This window comes from Mobula birostris, chromosome 25 (assembly GCF_030028105.1).
Source record: "Mobula birostris isolate sMobBir1 chromosome 25, sMobBir1.hap1, whole genome shotgun sequence".
NCBI lineage: Eukaryota > Metazoa > Chordata > Chondrichthyes > Myliobatiformes > Myliobatidae > Mobula > Mobula birostris.
This window is the reverse complement of record NC_092394.1, coordinates 21,238,500-21,261,477: the sequence shown is the minus strand read 5'-3', so window position 1 is coordinate 21,261,477 and position 22,978 is coordinate 21,238,500. Positions and strand designations below refer to the sequence as shown.

General features: G+C 40.7%; 1 protein-coding gene across 7 annotated transcripts in view; it reads left to right on the top strand.

Annotated features, from left to right (window-relative positions):
- The window catches only part of LOC140187720 (coronin-6-like), a 256,030-nt gene that overhangs the window by 167,407 nt on the left and 65,645 nt on the right, over positions 1 to 22,978 (top strand). For all 7 annotated transcript variants that reach the window (XM_072243309.1, XM_072243310.1, XM_072243316.1 and 4 more), the window contains one exon: positions 589 to 711. In XM_072243309.1, the coding sequence (XP_072099410.1) occupies positions 589 to 711 (123 nt within the window). The remainder of the gene's footprint in view (positions 1 to 588; positions 712 to 22,978) is intronic.

The window sequence follows — 22,978 nt, the reverse complement described above, 5'->3', positions numbered from 1 at the left end:
ATGATGCAGAATCTGTGTTTGCCTGCCTGAACTCAGCATATCCAGGAGTTTTACTGTAATTGGAAAGAAGACTTATGAATTATGATTTTAGCCTGGGCACAGATTAATCTGAACTTTCCTCAAGAGGGCTGTATATTGTTTGATGCATTATGATTTATAGCCTGAGTTTATGTCTCAACAATCTCTCAATTTGCAGTGCTAATTGTGTAGTTTGTTTTACTTTATAAAATAGGCTGCAGTGGTCATATACAAAGGGAGAGTTGCACCTGGTGAATTTGATTCTGTTGAAATAATCAAGGCGCAGTGAGCAATTTGAAATTTGTCTTGCCCAGGACAAAGTGTCATTTTCCTCCATTTTATATCCTTACTGTCTGCAACAGGAGAACAGATGGTGATTTGTCGCCATTGAGTCAGTGAACTGAATCTGTATTCTACGGTGAAAATAGTAGATGGCAATGAAATGGGTTCATAAATCTTGCCAAGTGAAATTACTTTTTCATCCTTCCTGTGAAATAGGTAGATCAATCATTGGTCTTTTTTTTATTTTGATCTTTTGATAAAGCTTGCTGTTTCTCTGTTCATTTTCAGACTGGACGTGTGGATAAAAATCACCCCCTGGTTTGTGGACACACGGCTCCTGTGCTTGATATTGATTGGTGCCCCCATAATGATAACGTGATCGCCAGTGGTTCGGAGGATTGTACTGTCATGGTAAGGATGAGTTTGTTCCCATTCACAAAGTTGGAGATGGATATGTTTAACCATATCACTTCAGTAATGAAAGTTGTCTCAGTTTACATGGAGTCATAGAGCACTCCGTGAGAAAGTGAATTGTAATGAACAATGTCTTGCAGCTAACGCCTTTCATCAGGATTTATGGAATACTATTTCACAGAAAAATCTAATTTCCCTGCTGCCATTTATCAGAAAGTACATTTCCCTACTCCTTTATTTTGTCTGTTTAAATGTGTATTTTACATAAATATTTCTATCCCATCTCCTTTTGCAGAAGACCACAGATTCCACTATACTTTTTAAAAGGGGATAATGCTGGAGGAGCTCAGCACCCCAGGCAGCATCTATGGAGAAGCATAAGCTGTTGATGTTTCAGGGCGAGACCCATCATTGGGACTGAAAAGGAAGGGGAAGGAAGTCAGAATAAGAAGGTGCGGGAGGGGAAGAAGTTCAAGCTGGCATCCCTTCATTTGACATAAGCTTTCTCAAGACTTATGATTTGCATTTTTAATTAATAGCTCATTAATTTAACATATGGTAATATTTAGATGGCATTTGCTTTGAACTGTATTAACACTGTTGCCAAAACAGTGTTGCAATGGTATGACACCAAATGTTTGAAGACTTCTATAATATTATTAATATGTAATATAATTGTCTGGTCAGTGATCTTCTGAATGACATATTAAAGGGTTAGGCAATAAGATGCCTGAATTTCCAAGTGAAGCAATAGTCTGGAGTAATGAAGAATAATTCTTCATGCAGGTGTATCATATGTCACGTACCCCATGACGGGTTAAAGAACCAGCAGAAATGGAAAATACCTTGGAGTCCAGTATTGCCATTAACTAATGCTATTTATTAGTAACTACGCAATACAGTAATATAAATACAGATAAATCAAACAGGTTAGCAATGATTATATATAAGTAAGTGTGGAAATATATGAAAACCAAGCTTCTTCAAGTCTAGGGGTAAATACAACACTAACAACACACTGGAGGAACTCAACAGGTCGGGCAGCATCCGTGGAAAAGATCAGTCGACGTTTCGTGCTGGAACCTTTCATCAGGATGAAGGGGTTCCGGCCTGAAACGTCGACCGATCTTTTCCATGGATGCTGCCCGACCGGCTGAGTTCCTCCAGCGAGTTGTGAGTGTTGCTTTGACCCCAGCATCTGCAGATTATTTTGTGGCTAGGGGTAAATAGATAGTCTTACGGTGATGAGTAAAGTTCAGGTCAGTTCGTGGTATTGAGTTGAGTAGTGATAGAGAGAGAGAGAGGGAGAGATTTGAGTCTTCAGGTGAGCTGACGCTGTCGATCTTCCCGTTCTCCTCCGAAATCCTTTAGAAGTCACCGACTGTGATCACAACAAAGGGGACTGTTCTTCTGTGGTGGATTTATCAACCCAGGCGAGGGTTGGACACGAATAACTCCCCACCGGTCACACCCTTTTCACACTGCAAGAACCACTGATCAATCCGCCTGATCGATCCTCCAAAACCCACCTTTTCTGTGGGCACAAGAAAGCTCATTCAGTATCCAAAACCATGTCTGTCCGTTTATCATTTGACCTTCTATTTATTTCACCATGCCGAATACTAGCGGTCACTCAAACAGCTCCTCCTGTCTGTAAGAATTTCCAAGAAGGCAGCGTCCTTGTAGAAATGTAAACATGCTGCTGAAAACCCATATCATCCAAAGCTGTCTTCGTCTCTCTCTCTCTTAAAAACAAGATGTCGGTGTTAAGTAACACTCTATCTCTCTCTTCAAAAGCCCAGTTGATAGGGGTAATTCAGGACCCCGTCACACATATCATTGGTCATTCATGATAAGAATGTTAAAAAGTGAAGTAAATGCTAAAAGTGCTGGAAATGTTCAGCTGGCTGAGCTTCAAAAAAATGAAAAGACAATATTTCAGTTTGATGAAGCAGGAACTGGATAACAAAAGGTCATTGACTTGAAACATTAGCCCTGGTTCTCCCACAACAGATGCTGCTGTGTACCACCAATTCCTTCTGCTTTTATTTCATATTTCCAGCATCTGTCAGGTGCTGCTTTAGAATTAATGGGAAGGACATTATACAGAGGCTACAGTGACTCCGTGTGGCAAGGGGGAAAATTCTTGCCTCTTTAAATCTTGCTTACAGGGGAGGAGCCATGCCCCCCATATTCACAGCTGCAGGCACCAAATGGATTTTCATATATAATATATACTTCAGAGTTCTGCAGCATTAAGAAATTTAGTGAATTATTAATACGAATTCTATATTAATACAACCAATAGAACAAAGAAAAATGAGGAAACTGAAGATTTTATTTTAGATGTTTATAAGTATATTGATTACAATTATTGAATTATTAATTAAAAGGGTCATTTCCAAACATTTGAGAAAGAGGATGACAAAAATCAGTTAAGGATAGAGTCAAGATCAAAGTAAATTTATTATCGAAGAATGTATATGTCATCATGTACTACCTAGAGATTTATTTTCTTTCAGGCATTTACAGATAAGAAAAGCAATACAGTAGAATTTATGGAAAAAACTATACGATAAAGACTGACAAAGAACCAATGTGCAAAAAGAGCTTTATCTGGATGCATGCAGCTACGCTTTTAGCATTGGCTCACTGGCAATACACTTCATTGAGTCTCCTGTGTTGTAATTTCTGCAAGAAGTGACTGGCATAACTTACAGTGAAATCCTGGTTGAAGCAGTAAACCAGAAGTTGTGATGTATACTGAGCAAGTTCCCACGCATAGCGTACTTGGATAGACGAGAGGCTCATCAGGTTACAGACATTCCTAAGCAGTCTTGCTGAATAAACAATAAGACTGGTGTCCTCAGTCATGGCTGTGCTTGAGTGCGATTTAAAGACTTGCACCGTGAAGGCTAATATGAGCAAGACCGCTTCAAAGAAGATACTGAGCCTGAAGGGAGACTAAATGTCATTTCACATCATGGATATATTAGTAACTTAACCTTTCTAGTGCATTCTGCTGGTTTTGTACTCCACATGGATAAGAAATTCAGAAATGGTCTGAAATGTCAAAGAGGGCATCAAGACCCAATTTATGCCCGAGCCTAGGCAGAGATTTAGGGAGCTTCCGATCTTCCATCAGCTAGGACCCTGACTCCAGGTTTCAGATTTTGACCTTATGAATTAAGCCATGAGAAGAAAAGAAAAACATCCAGGGCTATTCATCCTCAAAGTTGTCTCTTAGGGAAAGTTTGAAGCAAGGGCAATATACTTGGAGATGTACTTCCAAATATAGCAAAGCAACAGCATGAGTGAGAGCACAGGCTCAAAGGTTTATTTATTGCCTTTCAATAAAAGATGAAGTAAATCACTGAAGGGGAAGTGTATGGAAAATGTATTTGTTTTAAACACCTTCCAATTTGCTTGGGAAATGCATTGATCTCTGGCACAGAGTTAAGAGCACTCTCAGCAGTTGCCATGTTACAAGACTTTCCTTGTAAACTGATGCTAACAAACACCACTCAATTTGTCTCCAGTCAATTTGCAAACTGAAATAATTCATAATTTCCACTCCTTATAGATAGGCATCACTTGAAGGCTCAATAAAGATGATCGTACTCCAAGGCATCTATATTGAAATGTGCAATATATCATCTAAAGGACCATGAATGATGAATAAAATAAATGTATATCAAATAATAAATACTCACGTAATAATTAGTATGCAGTCACCATCATTAATCATTATATGCCATGCCGCATGACATGGGCAATTACAGTCTCATGACCGTGATTGTTCTTGGCAACATTTTCTACAGAAGTGGTTTGCCATTGCTGCCTTCTGGGCAGTGTCTTTACATGACAGGTGAACCCAGCCATTAATAGTACTCTTCAGAGATTGTCTGCCTGGAATTAGTGGTTGCATAACCAGGACTTGTGATATGCACTAGCTGCTCATATGACCATCCACCATCTTCTCCCATGGCTTCACATGATCCTGATTGGGGGGCTAAGCTGGTGCTACACCTTACCCAAGGGTGACCTGCAGGCTAGCAGAGGGAAGGAGTGCCTTACACCTCCTTTGGTAGAGACATATCTTCATATATAAACATATGCTAAATATTATCTTAGTACTGGATAGATTATGGACAATAAATATTCTAAATGGAAGCACCTCATAACAAACATACTTTAAAAATTGTCAGTGATAATATTTTAATTTAGTTCTTGTTACTTTTGGTCAACCGGAATTTAGTTAAGGTCTACACAACGTTGAAAAGATCATTGGTACCTATGAATCAAATATTATTGTATGTCATCTGTTGTAGTATTGTGCAGAGGAATGTAGGGAAGATGAAAGTCATTCATCTCTTCAACCTTGTTCTACTATTCTACCACAAGATCATAAATGATCAATCACCTCCATTTCAACTCTGCAAATGAACCCCCTTTCCCTTCATTCAAGTACCAGCCAAAACTCTTCCTCTAAATTTTATACTTATTAAATAACTGAACATCCACAACTTCCCTGAATGGGAAATTCCAAGGATTTATGATGCTTTTATTGACAAAGTTACATCAGAGATTAGATATTCAATCCTTGGTTGCAAACCTGCAACCAGGAACAATCTCCTCCCGCCCAGGATCTCTCTGTCATCTTTATATTTTATGTTTCCTTTTCTTAAATGCTATAGGGTACCAGTTTACTGTACACCATCTCCCCTCAAAGATCCATCGGCACTCTCTAGGGCTCAGTATTTTATTGCAATCCCTTGAAGCCTGCTGTGATGGTGAGCACTTGGCAAACACACTCCTTACACCCATGCATATGTCTCTCTCTCCCACTCTCCCACTCCCTCACACTCTCCCTCCCACTCACGCTCACAAACATTGCTTTGTCATATATAAATAGAGAGAGAAAAAGAAAGAAAACAATAATTTAAATGCAAAACTCAGTTGACCTGTTCAAATACCACCTTTCCCTCTCAGGTTGACAAATAAATGAATTATCTTGGATTTGATCCCAAGATCTTGTATAGTAACTTCCCAGTTTAAAATGTTATACTTGCCAAGAATCAGATTTCTGGTATCAATAGAGCACTACAGATAGTCCTTAATGTAATGGTAAGTCTTAAATAATCTTTGAGGAAAGGTAATACATATGATGCACTTTGGTTTATTTCATGTTGATGCTGACATTGGCAATGGTCATTACATACAAAATTTTGTTGTGTTCTTAATTTATGAATTTAACAAAATTGTGAAAATTCTTGCATCCACCAATGGCTGCTAATGAATCCAATTTTTATATATCTTGATTATTGTTAATTTCTGGGAATGTAGTGTGCATGGATTTTCTGTTTAGTACTTGGTAACTTTTACATCCTTTGCACCCTTTCATCCCTGGCACAAGGTTAAAAACTGTGTGAGTATAAGGGTAAACTGTGCTATATGTCACGTTATACTTGAGATATCAGATGAAAAATCTCATTTGCTTCTCATGTGATTAGGACCCTCAAAGACTGGTATCTGGTCGGTTGCTACCATCATCACAGCAGCCACCCGTCACCATCTTGGAGACCTTTCTCGCTGTGACAGGAGAAAATTTAAAGAAACATCCTGGACCCAGATATCTTTGAAACCTGGTAAATTTTTGAGGATCTGGGGTAAATCTAGCATTCCTAGGGATACCCATTTCTTGATTGTTTTGTGTTATTTTTGAATGTTGATCTCCAGAATTCTCAAAATAAGAAACGAAAAGGATATATTTTATTAATAAAGCTGAGGACTATGCACGTGCTCCTGTGCCCAGATATAAGCTCTGCTTGTCTTCTGGTTTGAAAACTCTTTGTGCCCCATGCTGTGCATCCGAGTTCATGGGTAGCTGTGCGTATGCACAGTTCATAAGTGTTTGAGAAGAAAGGGGGAAATGGGCACATGAGTGATTTTAGTTGGATCTCGTAAAGTGGACAGGAACAAGGCAGAATCGTCATTTTCAACCATTCATTGCAATGAAAGGGTTTTGGAGCTACATCGCTGAAGAAAATCGTTTTATTTGTTATTCAAAGTGTTATTAACAAGGTTAAGTATTTTCAGCAATTGAAGGAAATGTGAAGCTGGAATTTCGTGCTGAAGCTGGTCAACCCTTTGTAAATATTACCACTGAGCTCTTCACTTGAACACAATTGGTTATATGTAGCCAGTTTACATGAGTTTTGGAGACTGTTGATTTGAGATATTGTTGGAATCCATTCAACCATCTTTGCTGCTAAGCATTCAAGATTTTATCTTTGCCTGAGTTGTTCTACCACTTGCTTGAACTTTCTGGATTAATATGTTTCTTTTTGGGGGTCTAAGTACTATGATTGGGACACTTTGACCTTGCCAGAGTGAAATTTGTTGGCACTTAATGTTGCGCCCCAGTTATTTTTGGAGTGGTTCACCGATTCCCAAAGAAAAATGATAGAAGTCTTTTGCTGTTGGAAGTTAACTCGTGTATATTAACTGTAATTGCTTTCAGTCCTCACCAACGTTCCTTCTAATTTTTTTGTACAGCTGCACGGACCAACTATTGCTCTGACAAGGAAATTTTTACACATCCTGAAAACCGTGCAGTACTTTAAATGTTTAAATGTTTAGAAAGTTTTAGCTGTGCGGCAACAAAGGCTACGTGCGTGGGAGCATTTCAGTTACTGTGCAGCCTTGCATCCGTGCAGCTTTGGGGGAATAGTGATCTGTATGTTTCCGAAAACCCCATGCAACCAAATAGTCTGTCCCAGACGTGTGATAGGTAGGCGCCACTTAGCAACATTTAAACAAGAAAGTATTACTTGTTTGAAGGAAGAAATTGATTAATTGATTCAAGAAACATCAAAAGATTTTTAAAGGAATATGCTGGTCTTACCAACGCTTTTATTTCTGAGTTTGGTGATGATATTGACCAATTACATCCTGCAATACTGGCTCAGTTCATGCCTCAGTAACGTCATCTGAATACTTAGCGACTTTATTAAGCATCTCAACAATCTCAATAGAAGCTCAGAAGCTGCTAGAAGTATTTAGCAGGTCAGGCAGAGAAAGTTAGTTTCAGGTTGACCAAGTTTCGATAGATGTGAATATTTCTCTTTTTTTTTGTTCAGCAATGTCTTTGCTGTTTCACAGTTATATTCCCATCTCTTCAATAAATTTACATATTAATTTTCAGATTTCTCTCTCTGCAAAAGCTCTTTTGAGAAAAATTCCATAATTAAGCATTTCATGTTATTTTGTTTTTAAAAAGCCACAATTTGAACAACTGATGTGCTGAATTTTGAGTGCTTGGTTGAATTTTGTGACCTAGGGAGTGGACTGGTTCTCAGCTTTTAGATAACTTGTTGTTGTTGATGTTATGAAAAAGAAAAAATGCTAAAACACTACAAATACGAACTAAAAAGTGAACACTCTTATACACTTGGAAGATGGGGCAGCATCAGTGGAAAAGAGGAACAGTGGTAACAGCTCAGGTCAATGACCTTTCATCAAACAGATATTTCAATTGATTATTGTTGTAGAGTTAAACAGCATGGAAAAAGGCTCTCTCGGCCACTGAGACCATGTAATCAGCCATCCACTTATACTAGCACATTTAATTTGATCTGTTAACTCTTCACCCATTCTGCCTGAACATTTCCAGCAGATTCAGTTCTCAGGTCAGATGCAGGTTCAATTTAAACCATGTGAGATTTCAGTGTGGGCTTACAAGGGATCTGCACAGTAACCAGAGGGGTTGCACAGGAAGCCAGGCAATTTTATCACCTCCATTTAGATTGTTTAATTCTTTCTGAGCCTGTAGAAGGTGTGAATTTGGAGCAAGAGCTGAAGATGGAGACCTCAGGGAACAGTCTTCAGCGTTCAACATGGTAACATAACAGCAGGAGTGGACTAATTGGCCCATTCATTTGGATTAAGGATGGTACAATTTTGGCCTCAGCATAACTTCTGTGCCCTCTCCCCAACCTTATTGACTACTTTGTGGTTGAAATGTTATAATTCCTAAGTATATTCAGTGACCCTGCCTCTGAGGTAAAAAGTTAGAGTTGTGCCCCTCAGTTCAAAGGTCAAAGGTCATAAACGTCACCATATACTACCGAGATTTATTTTCTTGCAGACGTTCATAATGAACTGAAAGAAATACAACAGAATTGATGAAAACCCTCACATGACAGAAACATAAACAACCAATGTGCAAAAGGCAACAAACTGTGCAAATACAAAAAGAAAAATAATAATAATAATAAATAAGCAATAAATATCAAGAAAATACTGTGTAGGGTGCTTCAAAGTGAGTCCATAGGTTGTGGCATCAGTTCAATGCTGGTTCAACAACCTGATGGTTGAGGGATACCTGTAATAGCTGTCCTTGAATCTGGTGGTGCAGGACTTGAGGCTCCTGTACCATCTCCTTGATGGCAGCAGCGAGAAGAGAGCACGTCCTGGGTGATGGGGGGTCCTTGATGATGGATGTGACAGTGCTCCATGTAACTCAGTGCTGGGGAAGGCTTTACCTGTGATGGACTGGGCTGTGTCCACTACATTTTTTTGTAGTTTTTTTCCAATCAAGGACATTGGTGTTCCCGTACCAGGCTGTGATGTAGCTGGCATTCACCCTGCCTTGTGTAGCTGGATCCCAGACTTCCTGTCAGATCGCCGGCAGGTGTTAAGAGTAGGCTTCCTCACCTCTGCCCCTCTGACCCTCAGCACAGGTGCCCCTCAGGGTTGTGTACTAAGCCCCCTCTTTTACTCTCTGTATACCCATGACTGTGTCGCCACCCACAGGTCCAATCTGCTAATGAAATTTGCTGATGGCATTACACCGATTGGCCTAATCTCAAATAATAATGAGGCAGCCTACAGAGAAGAAGTCATCACCCTGCTACAGTGGTGTACAGAAAACAATCTCTCCCTCAATGTCACAAAAACAAAGGAGCTGGTTGTGGATTATGAGGAATGGAGACAGGTTATCCCCTATTGACATCAATGGATCTGGGGTTGAGCGGGTGAACAGTATTAAGTTCCTCAGCATAAACATCACCGAGGATGTCATGTGGGCTACACATACTGGCTGTGTGGTGAAAAAGTCACAGCAGTGTCTCTTTCACCTCAGGCGGTTGAAGAAGTTTGATATGGGCCCCCAAATCCCAAGAACTTTCTATAGGGGCACAGTTGAGAGTATCCTGACTGGCTGCATCACTACCTGGTATGGGAACTGTACCTCCCTTAATCTCAGGACTCTGCAGAGAGTGGTGCGGCAGCCCAGCGCATCTGTAGTTGTGAACTTCCCTCTATTCAGGACATTTACAAAGCCGAGTGTAAAAAGGGCCTGAAAGATCACTGGGGACTCATATTACCCCAACCACAAACTGGTCCAGGCACTACCATCCGGGAAATGGTACCGTAGCATAAAAACCAGAACTAACAGGCTCTAGGACAGCTTCTTCTACCAGGCCATCAGACTGCTTATCTTATGCTGATACAACTATCTTTCTGTGTTATATTGACTATCCTGTTGTGCATACTATTATTATAAATTGCTATAAATTGCACATTGCACATTTAGATGGAGACGTAACATAAAGCTTTTTACTGCTCATGTATATGAAGCATGTAAGTAATAAAGTCAATTCAATTCAATGCAACCAGTCAGTATACTCTCCACTGCGTATCTATAGAAGTATGTTGACGTTTTAGATGGCATGCTGAATTTTTGCAAACTTCTAAGTCTAACGCTCAGGGCTTTGGCCTCGTGTTCATCTAGGGGAAACCCCGTCCGCCTGCCAAACAGTGTCTCATGTTTGCATAGTTGCTGTGTAATGCACCCTAGTACAAACTCACACATCAAATATCAGACAGCACACAATGTGCGATTTACAGATTACACTTTATAGATCTTACTGGAACTATGTGATTAATAGGGATACAATATAAAAGGAAAGTAAAAGGCGCCAAACTTATTAGAGTTCAACCACTTCGTGTACAACCGTTGGAGCTCAATTAACGGGGTCTTCTTTCCACTAGTCAATCTTCTCTGACCTCCTCAACCCGCCGCCTGGGACCACCCACGGTGGTCAACCAGAGCGCGTCCAGCACATTCTTCCTCTTCGGTTCTCCTCCCGGGAAGAAAAACCTGCACACTCGCCCAGGTTCCCACACATACAGATAGAATAACATAGCTTCCATTGGTTAGTTCCTCCGTTATCTATAACTATAACCCAAACATTTCAGCTACAGAGAATATTATCTCATAGTTAACATTGCAAAGAAGCCATTTCATTATTACACTTCAGAGGAGCCATTTTATAATTAGCGGTTAACAGTTAACATTACAGTTAATATTACTAAGAAATTAGAGGTGTTGCCGTGCTTTCTTTGTAATGGCAGTCACATGCTGGACCCAGGACACACTCTACTAAAATGGATAACACTGAGGAATTTAAAGTTGCTGACTCTCTCTGCCTCTGATCCCCGATGAGCAGGGGTTCATGGAACTCCAGTATCCTTCTCCTGTAGTCAATAATCATCTCTTTGGCTTTGCTGACATTGAGTGAGAGGTTGTTGCAGTAGTACCATTCAGGGAGAAGAAATTCCTCTTCAGTTCCATTGTAAATAAGTGGCCTTTATTCTGAAGCTATGCCTCTTGGTTCCAAATACCTCCAATAGAAGAGCTATCAAAATCTCGTTTAATCATTTCCTATTCCTCTGTACTCAAATCGATATCACCCTACACAATTGGTTGGCACTATCCTCCAAAGCAACTATATCTTTTAAATTTGGATACAAAAACTGCACATATGCAGTACTGCAGTCCAGATTGTGCATCTCAACCGAAATGTTGGCTGTCCATTCCCCTCTTCAGGTATTGCCTGACCAGCTGAGTTCCTCCAGGAGTTTTTGTTTAGCTGCAGTGTGATCATACCGTGCCTTGCAAAGATGCATCAAAACTGTCCTACTTGTATACACTGGGTGACTGCTTATTCAGAATCGAAATCAGGTTTATTATCACTGGCATGTGTCATGAAATTTGCTAACTTAGCAGCAGCAGTTCAATAAAATGCGTGATAATATAGAAAATAAAATATAAACAAGTAAATCAATTACAGTAAATATATGTGTGTGTGTGCATTGAATAGTTAGATTAAAAGTAGTGCAAAACAGAAATAATATATATTAAAAAAATGTGAAGTAGTGTCTAAGGGCTCAATGTCCATTTAGGAATCGTATGGCAGAGGGGAAGAAGCTGTTCCTGAAACATTGAGAATTGTTTACCTTCAGGCTTCTGTACCTTCTTCCTGATGGTAACAATGAGGAGAGGGCATGTCCTGGGTGATAGGACACCTAACTAGTAGATGCCGCCTTTCTGAGGCACCGCTCCTTGAAGATGTCTCTTCTGTGCAGTAGCCCCCACCCGCCCCCATCGTACCAGACAGTGATGCAGCCAGTCAGAGTTGAAGGAAGGAAAGGACCGATGTGAATTGAGAAACACAACAGTGACATTTGGAAACACTTACGGCCACCCTGAAAGAATTCCTCACAAAAATATCTTTATTTTCAACACTTTGTTTTTGCTCACCCACCCCGTTCCCCTTCAAGGCTTTGCTGTAGATGCAGATCCAAAGTGATCCAGCATTTCCAGGTATAGGTTTGACCTTTGACGGACCATGACTCTATTGCCATCCTCGAACTGGTGTTGGATCCTGGTGTTTTGATGATCTAAAGGTTCTTTAGAAATCAAGAATGAGGCATAAAACATGTTTCTTACAGCCATTTTATTAAGTGTTACAACAACAAAAAATGAACAAACAAAGGAAGAGAAGCCAAGTGAAACAAAGAAAACATAGATGTCTTCTACAAAAAAAATCTAGCTCAGACTATAAAAAGCAGCATCTAGTGTGAAGAATTAGCTTATAAAATGGCTAGGCATGACACATGCTACAGAAAAACTAAGAAACTTGTAGAAAACTACATAAGCAACTGCACTGGGAAATCCACTGAACAATTACAACTATGTAGGTAATTATGTGAATATAAAAGCAATTTAAGCTACAAGGAAGACAACACTTCAACACTAATCCAATGCCACCTATTTCAATGCTTAAGAATAAGGATTTAAAAGAAGTTGTAGGCCAATGGAAAGAAAGCAGGATGGCTCCAACTCATTTCCTCCTGCAAATAGTATCTTGCTGTGCTGTGATGTTTCTATCTGGGACTATAGAGTATCCCAGTGAGAAGGCATGATATCTAGTGTCCTCTCACTGTGACCTTTTCCCAACAAGGATCAGGAAGGGGTACATACACTCAGAGGCCACCTTATTAAGTACACATATTCATTAATGCAAATATCTAATCAATCTATCATGTGGCAGCAACTCAATGCATAAAAGCATGCAGCTATGGTCAAGAGGATCAGTTGTTCAGAGCAAGCACCAGAATGGAGAAGAATGTGGTCTACCTAAGTGACTTTCATTGTGGAATGATTGTTGGTGCCAGATGGGGTGGATTGAGTATCTTAGGAACTGCTGATCTCCTGAGATTTCTATACACAATTGTCTCTAGAGTTTACAGAGGACAGTGCGAAAAACAAAAAACATTTAGTGAGAGGCAGTTCTTTGGGTGAAAATGCCTTGTTAATGAAAGAGGTCAGAGGAGGTCGGCAAGATTGGTTCAAGCTGATAGATAACGACTTGTTACAACAGTGGTGTGCAGAAGAGCATCTCTGTATGTACAACATGGTTGAATCTTGAAATGAGTGGGCTACAGCAGCAGCAGAACACCATAAACATACACATCCTGTGGCTATTTTATTAGGCTCAGGAGTTACCTAATAAAAAAGCAACTGAGTGTAGATTTGTACTGCTCCTCTCTGAGGTTATGTCACTAGTCAGGTGCTGAATGAGCAAAATCCCAAGCATGGGGCTGACTGATTTCCTGCAAACTGACACCTCATCAGGAACTGCCTCTTTCTCACCTCCAGCAAAGTCAGGTGCTCTTTGTAACTTGTCACCTTCAAAGAGATCAGACATTTACTCTGAAACAAATAACACTTTGTGTTAAATATAAAACATTGCCAAAGTGTTCGTAGAACACAATTTCCAGGTAGTGTCCTGAAGTTAACCATAATAAAGCACTTCCTATTTTGTCGCTCCCAATTCACTTGGGATTCGCTTCATTGTTTTCCAGAACTTCGGAAAATTGAGTTTACTCTTTGTTATGGCAACAGTTTTATTCTCCTAAAATAACACAATTACTGGAATGTTTTATGTTCCTAATAAAGAAATTCGTGGCAACAAAACTATAACCAGTGCCTTCTAATCCAGAGAACTTAAATGGGAGTGTATTATTTGGCTGTTTGAGTTGAGCATTCAGAATCAGAATCAGGTGTAATATGACCAGCATATGTCCTGAAATTTGTTACTCTTACAGCAGCAGTACAATGCAATACATAATAATAGAAAGAGAAAAAAAACTGTGAATTATAGTATGTGTATGTGTGTGTATGTATGTGTGTGTGTGTATGTGTGTGTATAAATATATATATATTATATTATATATAAATCTCTCTCTCTCTCTCTATATATATATATATCTATATATATAGATATATATATATATATATAGAGAGAGAGAGAGAGAGAGAGAGAGAGAGAGAGAGAGAGAGAGAGAGAGAGAGAGTCGTTATAGTAGTTGTTGGCACGTGGCCAAGCGGTTAAGGCGTTCGTCTACTGACTTGAAGGTCGCTAGTTCGAGCCTTGGTTGAGGCAGCGTGTGTGCCCTTGAGCAAGACACTTAACCACACATTGCTCTGCGACGGCACCGGTGCCAAGCTGTATGGGTCCTAATGTCATTCCCTTGGACAACATCAGTGGCGTGGAGAGGGGAGACTTGCAGCATGGGCAACTGCTGGTCTTCCATACAACCTTGCCCAGGCCTGCGCCCTGGAAACCTTCCAAGGTGCAAATCCATGGTCTCATGAGAGTAACGGATGCCTATTATATAGTCATTAAATTAAGCCATGCAAAAACAAAATAGAAATAAAATTTAGTGGGGCAGTGTTCAACAGTTCAATGTCCGTGCAGAAATTGGATGGCAGAGTGGAAGAAGCTGTTCTCGAATTGTTCAGTGTGTGCCTTCAGGCTGGTTCCTCCTTCCTGAAGGCAGCATTGAGGAGAAGGCATGACCTGGGTGGTGGGGGTCCTTAATGATGAATACCGCGGTTCTAAGGCATCGCTCCTTAAAGACATCATGGATACTGCAGAGGCTAGTGCCCATGATGGAGCTGACTAAATTTACGGCTCTCTGCAGCTAACTTCAATCCTGTGTAACAGTGCGCACCCCCCCCCCCCACCGATACCCAAGACGGTCATGCAGCCAGTTAGAAAGCTCTCCATGGTGCATCTGTAGAAATTTGCGAGTGTTTTTAGTGACCTACCAAGTCTCCTCAAACTCCTGATGAAATCTAGCTGCTGTCTTGCCGCCTTTATGGCGATATCAATATTTTAGGTCCAGGTTAGGTCTTCAGAGATATTAACACCCAGGAACTTGAAATTTCTCACTCTCTCCACTTCTGATCCCTCTATGAGGACTGGTGTGTATTCCCTCGTCTTTCTGAAGTCACCTCTCTGGTCTTACTGTTGTTTGGCCGTATCAGCAACTTTCTTTACAGCCAGTGAAATAGTTCTGATGTGCAGACACTGCTATAAAACTGTTATAATAAAGATGGAATAATATAGAAGCCGCAAATAGACAATAGACAATAGGTGCAGGAGTAGGCCATTCAGTCCTTTGAGCCAGCACCGCCATTCACTGTGATCATGGCTGATCATCCACAATCAGTACCCTTTTCCTGCCTTCTCCCCATATCCCTTGACTCCACTATCTTTAAGAGCTCTATCTACCTCTTTCTTGAAAGCATCCAGAGAATTGGCCTCCACTGCCTTCTGAATCTATGTGCAGCAAACTCCTACCAATCATAACACTTATTTATTCAACGCAACATTGTGGGTCAAAAGGCCTCTTCCTGTGCTTAACAGTCAATAATAATAACTATGATCAGTTAAAGCATTGGTAACTGTGATTGAGGTTAGATAGCCAACCAGATACAAAAAGTACTGATTGGCTACAGCATCAGATTCTACTTCTAACGACAGTCACTTGACCAGAGGTTGATGCACATTGAATATAGAGTTCCAGTGAGTTATTTAGATGTATAAAGTTTTGAATAGTGTCAATGTCGACAATCCAGACAAAAAGTCTCAACATGAAATGATGACTGTACATTTCTGTCTAGAAATGCTGCCTGATCTGCTGATTTCCCCAGTAGATTTTATTTTTTGCTCCATTTTGCAGCATCTTAGAAACATAGAAAACCCACAGCACAATACAGGCCCCTTGGCCCACAATGCTGTGCCGAACAGGTACTTACTTTAGAAATTACCTAGGGTTACCCATAGCCCTCCATTTTTCTAAGCTCCATGTACCTATCCAGGAGTCTCTTAAAAGACCCTATCGTATCCACCCCCATTCGACGCACTCACCGCTCTCGGCATAAAAAAACTTAACCCTGACATCTCCTCTGTATCGACTTCCAAGCACCTTAAAACTGTGCCCTCTTGTGTTGGCCATTTCAGCCCTGGGAAAAAGCCTCTGACTATCCAGATAATCAATGCCTCTCATCATCTTATTCACCTTATGTCTTCTCTGTGTTGTTTGAGGTGCATTGAATTCAGGAAGGGGAGAAATCTTGGCCAGTAATGTGGGCTTGTGGGGAAAGATGGTGCCCTGCAAAATGTATTCTTTCAAAGTAGGGTTACTTGTGTCTTTAAGTAAAACCACCTCTGTGAAAGTTATGACAAAGCATAAATCAAAAATACTGAATCAGCCTCAGTCAATGGAAAACTTGTGGTTGAAAGTCAAGAAAGGATGGCATTAAAATTCCTGACACAGTGGTTGAAACTCCTGTCCCCTGTTCTTGCAGATGCAGGAGCAATAAATATCAAAACACTTTCCTTGGTAGTAGACAGTGCATCTGTAAGAAATGGGGAAGAAATCGGCCAAGAAAGTTCAACAATGGCTCTACTTTCTCAGCGGGCTGGAGAAATTCAGTATGCACTCATTGGCTCTTACTAATTTTTACCAATGCAGCACAGAAAGCATTCGGAATGTGTGTATGACAGCTTGTTATGGCAACTGCTCTGCACGTAGGCAGAAGAAACTGCAGAGGTGTGGACACAGTTCAGCACATCACAGGAACCAGCCTCCCTTTAATGGAGTCCTTCTATACTTCTTGCTGCCTTAGTAAAGCAACCAACTCACTCACCTGGGATGTTCTCTATTCTTCCCTGTCCTATCAGGCAGAAGATACAAAAGCCTGAAAACACATACCACCAGGCTCAGGGACAGCTTTTATCCCACTGTTATCAGGCTCTTGTACAGATAAGGTGGATTCTTGCCTTTACAATCTACTTTGTGGTGATCTTGCACTTTATCATTTATCTGCACGGCACTTTTTTTGGTACAGTACTGTGCAAAGCTGTACAGTACCCAAAACTTTTGCACAGTACTGTGTTTGTCAACGTGGAACAGAGAGCGGGTTTCTAAATCTGGCAGGAGCAAAGGATGTTGCGAATGGTGAGAGTGGAGCGCCATGGGAGGGATGTGGGGCAGGTGACAGAAAAGGAGTGGCATGGGTACAGATGCACCCAGTCCTGAGCCACCAGGCAAGATCATTTTATTCTAAACAATTACAATCATTGATTATTATTATTATAATTATTGATCATTACAGACTGCCTTTCTAGTGCTTCCTGCTCCCTTCTCTCTCTGTTCCCCTTTTCCCAACCCTCTCCCTGCCTTTTTTCCCACTCTCAGTCCACAATAGAGACCCATACCAGAATTAGGTTTATCATCACTCATACAGCACCTATAAAAGGTGTTCACCTCCACCGCGCCCCCCCCCCCGGGAGGTTTTCATGCTTTATTGTTTTACAGCATTGAATCACAGTGGATTTAATTTGGCTTTTTTGACACTGATCAATAGAAAAATACTCTATTGCGTGAAAGTGAAAACAGATCTCTACATAAAACATGAAAACTTCAAAGGGAGGTGAATACTTTCTATAGGCACTCTATATGTCATGAAATTAGTTTTTTTCAGTGGCAGCAGTACAGTGCAATACATAAAATTACCACAGTACTATGCAAAAGTCTTAGGCACCCCAGCTATATATATGTGCCTAAGACATTTGCACAGTATTGTAGCTGTTACACTTCATTTCTGCATTGTTATTGTTTTACCTTATTCTAGCTCAATTGATCGTGTAATAATTTGATCTGTAGAAACAGTATGAAAGAAAAGCATTTCACTGCATCTTGCTACCCGTGACAATAATAAACCACTACTAAAATGCTTGTCAATTGGTTTCAAGTTTTCTAAAAAGTAGGGAAATTTTAACAATGTGGTCAATTTCCAGGAAAGTCAAGTTCACTGAATGAGTTGTGATGCTTTTGTTGCTCAGACAGTTTTGGCCCACAGTTATCAGTTGTAATGACACTTTTCCCAAGTGGGTGAATCCCCCAACAAGGGGACATAGCAACAAAATGTGGATCCAGTGATTTAAAACTGAGGTGCATAGAAACTTTTCTGAGGGTAGAGAACCTTTGGAATTCTCTGCCTGTGTGGGTGGTGGAGGCCCGATTACTAGATATATTTAAGGTAGAGAGAGATTAAGTGCTAAAATCAAGGAATTGAAGATTAATGGTAAATTGGTTTATTATTGTCACATTTACCAAAGTACAGTGAGAAACATTCTGTCAATAGAGATAATTTCATCACATCTGTCTTTGAGGTAGTACCAGGGGAAACAATAACAGAAAGTATAATGACATTACAGAGAAAGTGCAGTGTAGACAGATAATAAGGTGCAAAGCCATAACACATTAGAGGCCAAAAGTCCATCTTATCGTACTTAGTAGTCTTATGACAATAGGATAGAAGCTAACCTTGAGCCCGGCGGTATTGGCACAGAAAAGGAGTTCAAGCTAGCTCAGTGGCCACTTTATAAGGTACACTTGCTCATTCACGCAGATATCTGATCAGCCAATCATGAGGCAGTAACTCAATGCATAAAAGCATGCAGACATGGTCAAGAGTTGTACATCAGTCACTGAAAGTAAGCATGCAGGTACAGCAGGCAGTGAAGAAAGCTAATGGCATGCTGGCCTTCATAACAAAGGGAATTGAGTATAGGAGCAAAGAGGTCCTTCTGCAGTTGTACAGGGCCCTGGTGAGACCACACCTGGAATATTGTGTACAGTATTGGTCTCCAAATTTGAGGAAAGGCATTCTAGCTATTGAGGGAGTGCAGCGTAGGTTCATGAGGTTAATTCCAGGGATGGGGGGGACTGTCATATGTTGAAAGATTGGAGCGACTGGGCTTGTATACACTGGAATTTAGAAGGATGAGAGGGGATCCGATTGAAACATATAAGATTATTAAGGGATTGGACATGCTAGAGGCAGGAATCATGTTCCCGATGTTGGGGGAGTCCAGAACCAGAGGCCACAGTTTAAGAATAAGGGGTAGACAATATAGAACAGAGTTGAGGAAAAACTTTTTCACACAGAGGGTTGTGGTTCTGTGGAATGCTCTCCTCAGAAGGCAGTGGGGGCCAATTCTCTGGATTCTTTAAAAAAAGAGTTAGATAGAGCTCTTAAAGATAGCGGAGTGAAGGGATATGGGGAGAAGGCAGGAAAAGGGTACTGATTGTGAATGATCAGCCATGATCACAGTGAATGGTGGTGCTGGCTTGAAGGGCTGAATGGCCTACTCCTGCGCCTAATGTCTATTGTCTAAGAGGTTCGAACGTCAGAATGGGGGAAGAAATGTGATCTAGGTGACTTTGACCGTGGAATGATTGTTGCTGCCAGATGGGGTGGTTTGAGTATCTCTGAAACTGCTGATCTCCTGGGATTTTCACACACAGCCGACTCAAGCGTTCACAGAAAATGGTGTGAGAAACTAAAAAAAAAACATCCAGTGAGCAGCAGTTCTGAGGGCAAAAACACTTTGCTCATTGGAGAGGTCAGAGGAGAATAGCCAGATTGGTTCAGCTGACAAGAAAGCAACAGTAACTCAAATAATCACATGTTACAACAGTTGTGTGCAGAAGAGCATCTCTGAATGCACAACACGTTGAACATAGAAGTGGATAAGCTGCAGCAGCAGAAGATCGCATGAATGTACACTCAATGGCCACTTTATTAGGTACAGGAGCTGACTAATGAACTGGCCACTGAGTATAGAGCAGCCATCATTATATTGAATGAAGTACTCTGTTTTGATCCATTTTCTCTATTTATTAATAACTAGTTTGAGAGTTAAAAAAATACACGTGGACTAAGATGTTAACTATCGTGTGCTATCACCAGTGGGATCATCAGTTGATCTGCCACCTGTCTTCAGGAGTTCCGGCCCACTTATGATCAGGACTCCTTTGGGGTGGTGGGCCAGCAGTGCTCCAGAGGGGCAGATAGTCAGACAGTGTATACATATCTTGCAAACCCTTCGGTAGTTGCATAGACACCTGAAGAGCAGACTATCTGTTGGATGGAAGTGACTGATAGAGGCAGATGCCAAGTTTTTAAGCTCACCAGTGGGAGGTGGTGTACTAATAGAGCACAGAACAGTCAGACTCGAGATTTACAGCCCCCCTTGCTGCAAATGACTTAGGAATTTCTTAGACTATCCTCAGTCCCTGATGTTTGTCAGCATTTGGTTTTTGGCACTTGCTACAACTCTCATTTTCCAATGCATCCTCTCTGACTTCATACAATCCCATCTCTCCATCTGTCAGAATTAATCCAGAAGTGTTTTGAAACAAGTCATCCTGCAGCAAAATATTGAGAATGGAAACAAAGCCCCAAGCAGGAAGAAGAATCTAAAGGCACCACGATGTGACACATCGCACCCTATGTTATTAAAGAAAACAAAAATGGAATAACCCATGTTACATAACGTTTGACTAGAGTATGATTTTGATATCAACGTGTAAGATTGAAAAAAAATCTGTCACAAATTATAAATTAGATTTGGAAAACTATTTTGAGGATCCTTCAGATGGTTCCTACTGGCCTTATGGACTTCTCTTCCCTTGGAGCGAAGGGATAGGGAGGGAAAATAGTGAAGAGTTTTGGGGTGGGAGAGAGGTGAGTATTCAGTCAAATATTCTGCCACCCTATCTAGGCCTCAAAACACTGTTGGCACAAGCACCCAACAGCATCATTTCTAATTTAGAAAAAGACTTTTGGAGTAATTAATGTAATTTTGTTGAGTTAGCAGTTGTGCCAACAAAGTAAACAGATGCAAGATTATTTTCAGCAATTTTATTTTGGCTACATTCACATTGTGATGTATTTAAGATCTGTCTATGTTGGTCGGGGAAAGGTCACGCTCTGAACTTTGAATCTGATGAGTGATTTAACATCTTCCTCCCTCCTTTTAACTTTTCTAGTAGAATTTTCAGTGTTAAACCCAATGACTGGCTCATCATTTTTTTTTACCGTGCCCATGGTCTACTCTTGTCAATTTACGGTTTTGCTTTGCACTGTTGTAACTATATGTTATAACTATGTGGTTTTTGTCAGTTTTAGTCTTGGTTTGTCTTGTGTTTCTGTGATATCATACTGGAGGAACATTGTATCATTTTTTAATGCATGCATTTCTAAATGACAATAAACAATACTTTCTAAATGACAATCCACAATTATGAGAATTATTGTGTTCTCATAATCTAATCTAATCTAATCATTTCCATTCCCACAAAAGTTCTCCCTACCTTGCAATAGACAGTAAGGCTGTGTTTTAGCTTAACATTCTGCTAAATTTGCCTTGATGTCACCATTGTCACATGACGGAGAGCCACATCTCTCAAGCTACCCTCTACTATGGCAGCCTTATAAAAATCCCCAGGAATTACCTTGCCTTCTGAAGGGGCAGGAGTGACTGACTTTTTTATTCCGGTGTCACGACTCAGATCCCTCCTAAGGATCTTCATTGGTAAGGGGATTGCTGTTCATGTGGAGATGGCAGGAGAATAGATTTTTTTAAAAAAGCACCCATAATTGAATGGTTGAGCAAACTCCTTGGGCTGAGTGGCCTGATAATGCTCCTAAATCAATGGTCTAGTCTATCTTCATTGCGTTACCTAGTTACAAGAGAGGCACAGGAGTGCCTACAGGACTGCTTTGAGTCAGTGGATTGGTTTGTATTCAGGAATTCATCTTCCAGTCTGAGTGAGTACGCCACAGTTGTCACTGACTTCAATAAAACCTGTGTGGGTGATTGTGTGCCTTCAAGAACATACCGTACATACCCAAATCAAACATCATGGACGAACGAAGAGATTCGTAGTCTGCTGAGAGCCGGATCTGGGGCATTCAAGTTCAGTGATCCAGGACTATACAAGAAGGCCAGGTACCTTACGGAGAGCTACCTCACAAACAAAGAACAATTCCGATTGAAGTTAGTTGCGGAGTGAGATGTATGTCAACCCTGACAGTGCTTTCAGGCCATTATTTCCTACGAAACAAACCCTAACATCGTGAATGGTGGTGATGCTTCACTTCCAGGTGAGCTCGACACGTTTTATGAATACTTTGAAAAGGAGAATAAAACTACAGCTATGAGGATCTCTGCAGCATCTGGTGACCCTGTTGTCTCTGTCTCAGAGGCCAACGTCAGAACGTCTTCCAAGACGGTGTGTCCTCGCAAGGCAACGGGCCCCTATGATGTACCTGAAAGGGCTCTGAAAACCTGTGCCAGCTAACTGGTGGGTGTATTCAAAGACAGTTTCAATCTCTCATTGCTACAGCCAGAGGGTCCCATCTGCTTCAAATGGAAAACAGTCAAACCAGTGCCCAAGAAGAACAGGGTGAGCTGCCCTAATGACTATTGTCTAGTAGATCTCACATCTACAATGATAAAGTGCTTTAAGAAGTTAATTATGGCTAGAATCAACTCCTGCCTAAACAACGATCTTGACCCGCTGCAGTTTACCTTTCGCCACAATAGGTGTATAGTGGATGTGATCTCACTGGTTCTTCATGCGGCCTTGAATCTCCTGGACAATACTAATATGTACATCAGGTTGCTGTTTACTGACTATAACTCAGTGTTTAACACAGTCATTCCTACAGTTCTGATCAAAAAGCTCCAAAATCTGGGCCTCCATA